This window comes from Populus alba, chromosome 18 (assembly GCF_005239225.2).
Source record: "Populus alba chromosome 18, ASM523922v2, whole genome shotgun sequence".
Taxonomy (NCBI): domain Eukaryota; kingdom Viridiplantae; phylum Streptophyta; class Magnoliopsida; order Malpighiales; family Salicaceae; genus Populus; species Populus alba.
In genome coordinates, this window is record NC_133301.1 from 12,799,253 (window position 1) to 12,803,692 (window position 4,440).

General features: G+C 39.0%; 1 protein-coding gene across 1 annotated transcript; it reads right to left on the reverse strand.

Annotated features, from left to right (window-relative positions):
• Positions 1 to 266: 266 nt before the first annotated feature.
• Positions 267 to 3,928, reverse strand: LOC118034346 (bHLH transcription factor RHL1). The gene is made up of 7 exons (XM_035039611.2): positions 3,093 to 3,928; positions 2,854 to 2,961; positions 2,618 to 2,785; positions 2,457 to 2,522; positions 1,821 to 1,886; positions 1,494 to 1,562; positions 267 to 1,044 (listed from the first exon to the last, which is right to left on the reverse strand). The coding sequence occupies exons 1-7, from the start codon at positions 3,591 to 3,593 to the stop codon at positions 649 to 651; spliced, it is 1,374 nt and encodes a 457-aa protein (XP_034895502.1). The 5' UTR covers positions 3,594 to 3,928; the 3' UTR covers positions 267 to 648.
• Positions 3,929 to 4,440: the final 512 nt, after the last annotated feature.

Here is a 4,440-nt window from a genome sequence, read left to right on the forward strand (position 1 = left end):
TAATCATAAGAAAGAAAAGCGACACGCCGTTTGACTTAAAATCTAATCCACACGATTCTTTAACCTGTCATCTCTATCCAAAAGTCCAACTAAAGCAAAAGCTTAAAACAAGCAAAAGCAAAAACCGTCAAATAAAAAAGTCATAATGAAAGCTGCCATCGCCTTTTCATTTTCTCTCAGCATAATTATTCCATAATTATAGAAAAAGCTATATAAAAATCTTAAATACTGCTGGTGACATCATGGGAGGGAGATCCAAACTGGGATTGAAAAAAAAATAATAATAATAATATTAAAGTTGCGAATAATAAAATAAAAAAATGTAACAAAACCTAACCCCCTTCTTAAAACACAAACAACAACAGTATGTTGTTCTGGGGACTTGGACCGTCTTGTTACTTTGCTCTTGTCGTTGGTACTTGGTGGTGTAGTTGGGGTTAGCTAGCTTAAGCCAAAGTCTACGTAAATACGGCGTCGTGCCATCCACTAATACATCAGACCCTTATTTTAGTAGACTTTGAAACGGAAGATGAATCCTACACGTCACACCCTCTCTCCAACCCTTTTCTCACTTTGACTTTTTTCTCCCTCAACTTTTTTATTATCTACTCTAATAGTAAATCACGAAAGTCAGTCAACGCCGTTAGATCACGGTTTGGAAACGGAAGCAGCATCCTTCACAGCGCCACCATCACCTCCAACGTTACCCATTGTAGCCGACTGGACGGTCAAAACAGACATGCTGGGTGAGGTTGGCCCTTCGCCGTTGGATTGGAGCAAGGCGTGGTGGTTGTTGTTGATCGCGGGGCTCCTGTTGTGACACGTGGCGGTTGAGATAGCGGTTGCGAGTGAGATGGGCATCAAACAAAGCCCTTTCCCTTGTAAATACTGCATGGCCGAGCCCATGTCCTCCTCCATCAGCTTAGCCACCTGGTGCTCTGTCACCGTCAAGCTGCTGTCGTTAGTCCTGGCCGTGTGGTTGCCGTTAGAGGTACGTGCGAGGGACCCACCATCGGCACTGGCTTGGATACAGTCACCACCAGCCTACAGAGACAGGAAAAAAAAACACAGGAAATGTTGTTTATGATTGTTTCTCTTTTAAAGAGGAATCTGAGAAAAAAGAGAGCACGCGTGCTACTTTTGTTCTTGTCGTGTTGTTGTGATTGCGGGGGTTCAGGGGACTTTGGATTGGACTGGTGGGGCGGCGAGAGGCTTTGTGTATTTTTCACTACATGGAAAACTAGTTGGTTTTCAAGGGTCCATTTAGGGCATGGTCTGTGCAGTAAAAAATTCGATATTTTTCTGGTTAATCAGTATATATTATGACTTTCTGAAAGCTTAGTAAAAAAAAACTGTTATTCATAGCTTTTTTTAAATCTATTTTTTTAATTGAATTAGGTAAATAAAACTAATTCTTTTAATTTTCTGTATTAAAAAAGAGAGGTGAAATTATCCTCAGTTGAAGTTACTGTAGCGTATGTTAAAGAGATTACCTCAGAGGAAATGTCAGCAACAAGGGGGGCAACGGCAGCTGCAGCGCCTAATCTGCTCATGCTCAAGACCTGCTTGTACGCAGGAAAACAAGAGACAATAATTAGCCAGCGAAGAACACTTAATTAATGTTAATTAATTATAAAAAGGAGACAATGAGTGAGGGAATATTAGTTTGGTAATAAGCCAGCAAGTAGATACATACCATAAAAGAAGATTTAAAAACCATATCTTAAAAAAATAATACGTCAACCAAACATGGGAATCACTTGAATTATTATAAAATTTAAAGTAAAAAAAATAAAGTTCAGTTGGAGAAAGATGAGAACCTTGACTTGGAGCTGCAGGAATTTAACATAGTCGATGATCTCATCAAGCATTGAAGCCTTGTCTGTCTGTCATTCCACAAAAGCTCCTCAGTACAGAATTCTTAATCCTTAATTTAATTACATATTAATTAATTACAAGTAATAATTAGCTCTTTGAGATTGCCCCTTATAAAAATGGTTTTTTATGTTAAAATATATATTTTAATATTAATACATTAAAAATAAAAAAAAATTCAGTTAAAAAACAATCTTGAAGAAGAAGTAAAAACAGATGAAGAAGCGGTGTAAAACAGAAATCCCGATCCATTCGCCAGCCATTGCGGGAGCTGATTGGAGAACAGTTCTGGGACCAACTAACAAACAGTCTAAAAAGAACAGCGCAATACACCTAATTCAGAAACAACCCACTATAATATCGACACCTGTCTACCCAGAAAATAGAACCACCCGAAATTTCAAGGAACACACTAGAAACTGATAAAAACCTGACCGGCCAGTTACTAGAAGAAGATGACGATGAAGAAGAAGAATCAGTTCAGTTTTTCTTCTGGTTTCTTGGTCAATCAAATTGAGCAGTGGCCGCCAATGATTTTAAAGAGATATAAATTAGAAGTTCATGTATTGTTCTTGTTTTACCTTGTTGGCATTAGGCACCAACTCCTGCAGAGCTTTCATTCTTTCTGCAATTCTCTCCCTTCGTAACTGCGCACATAAAAAATCACTCAATCCATGTTTATTTTCGTACTGATTAATGGCATAAAGTGAGAGTCAGTGACAAGGAGGGGTAAGAAGAGTACCCTTTCAGCTATGCTATGTGGGTCCGTTGCTTGACCTCTTCTAGCCCTAACCCTTTGTCTAGGTTGAGCTGGTGCACCACCATTGGAGCCACTTGCTTGAGGTTGGTTCATCACAGCCGTGGTGGCTGCCCCTTGAGCCCCAAAATTCTGTGCCTGCATAGCCCCTCCCTGTACAATAACACAAGATTAATAAAATAAACGTGTAGAAGATATGAGTAGAAAATCTGAATGCATACCTGGGGATGGTTAAAATGTTGCATGGGCTGGTTCGACGCCTGACCAGTTCCGTTCATAGATCCAGCACCAAACCCATTAAACAATCCTTGCATTGAACCATCTCCTCCCTGAACGAGGGGGAAAAAACACAGATAATAAGCTGGCAATTTAATAGAATTTAGTCCCAGCTGCTAGCTCTGTTTCGTAAAACTAAAAATGAAAATGAAAAGGAATTCATAACAAGGAAGATGAAAACCACCTTATAGGAGGAGCCATCAATGACGTCGTTTTGAGGGAGGCCGCCGCGAGCAGCAGCCATCAGAAGCTGCTGTTGTATCATCATTTTAGCGGCAGCGGCAGCGGCGGCAGCACCACCACCACTGATCTGGTGTTGTCTCAGCTTAGAAGCCAAAATTACAGACTCATCAAAGTTATTATGAAACCCAAGATTACTATTGTCGGTATTAGATGGCGCGGTTTCATCCGACAAGTCTCTAGGTTTGGCTATAGAGTTGCTGCTGTCGTTGGTATTAAGGGGCATGGTGAGGTCCCAAGGAGACTTGAGGTCAGGCCATGAACAGGGAGGAATAGTAGACAGCATTTGTTCAAGAAAATCATCATTCGAGGACGAATTGGGATCAAAGTGAGAGTTTTGGATCTGTGAAGGGTTCTGTTGGTTTTGAAGGTCTTGCAGAGGGATTTGTGATGATGGGTTTAAGAGCGAGTTCATCCCTTGCATTTCTCTACTACAAGGCTGCATCTTTTTGAAACAGAATTTATAGATTTCGTAAGAGCCTGAGGGTTTTGGGGTTTTGTGTGATATATATATGTATTTGAGATGGGTTTTGGATTTGGTTTGCTTCAAGAGGATGGAAAACGAGAAGGAAACAGGAGTGAAGAGGGCATTTGGGTTTCCGAATAACGTTTATTTAGGCCAAGACTGGAGAGAGAGGAGATCTCTTCCACTAATTCCCTGTTTTTTTTTTTTTCCCTTCTTCTTCTTCCTTGTGTGTTAGGGATTGGAGGATATTAAATAGCAAAAGGGAAGCTTCTTTGTTTGGGTTTTGATTAGCTATCTTTTGTTTCATCTATGTATCCTTTGGGGGTTTAGCTGGTGTGTTAGCCATGGTAGGGTTACCTGTGGATTTAGAGAATGTTTGTTTATATTTTTAAACTTTTCTTTTGTAACTTTGTTATAAAAAAATATGATTTTCATATATTATTAATTAAAAAGCAGCCTACTAAGACATTATTTGTTTGTGTGGGAAAACATTCTTTTTATTTTTATTTTAATTATGTTGATATGTTAATTTTAAAAAATAATAATAAAATAATATCTTAATATATCTCAAATTAAAATACACTTTAAGAAAACAACTTTTAACAAAATACCACACACTATCTAAATAGCAGCACCAAACAGCTTTGTCCAATGGCCACTGTCGATGATAACGCGTGAGTTCCACTCTTTCTTTATTAGAGGCCAGGAGCCCAAGACCGTTTCTTTTCCTTTATTTTTTTCCTTTCTAAAAAGGGCCCTTTTCCCCCTTTTGACATGAAGTGTTAATTGAAACTTCTTATCATAAAAATTCATGTGCGTAGAGGTG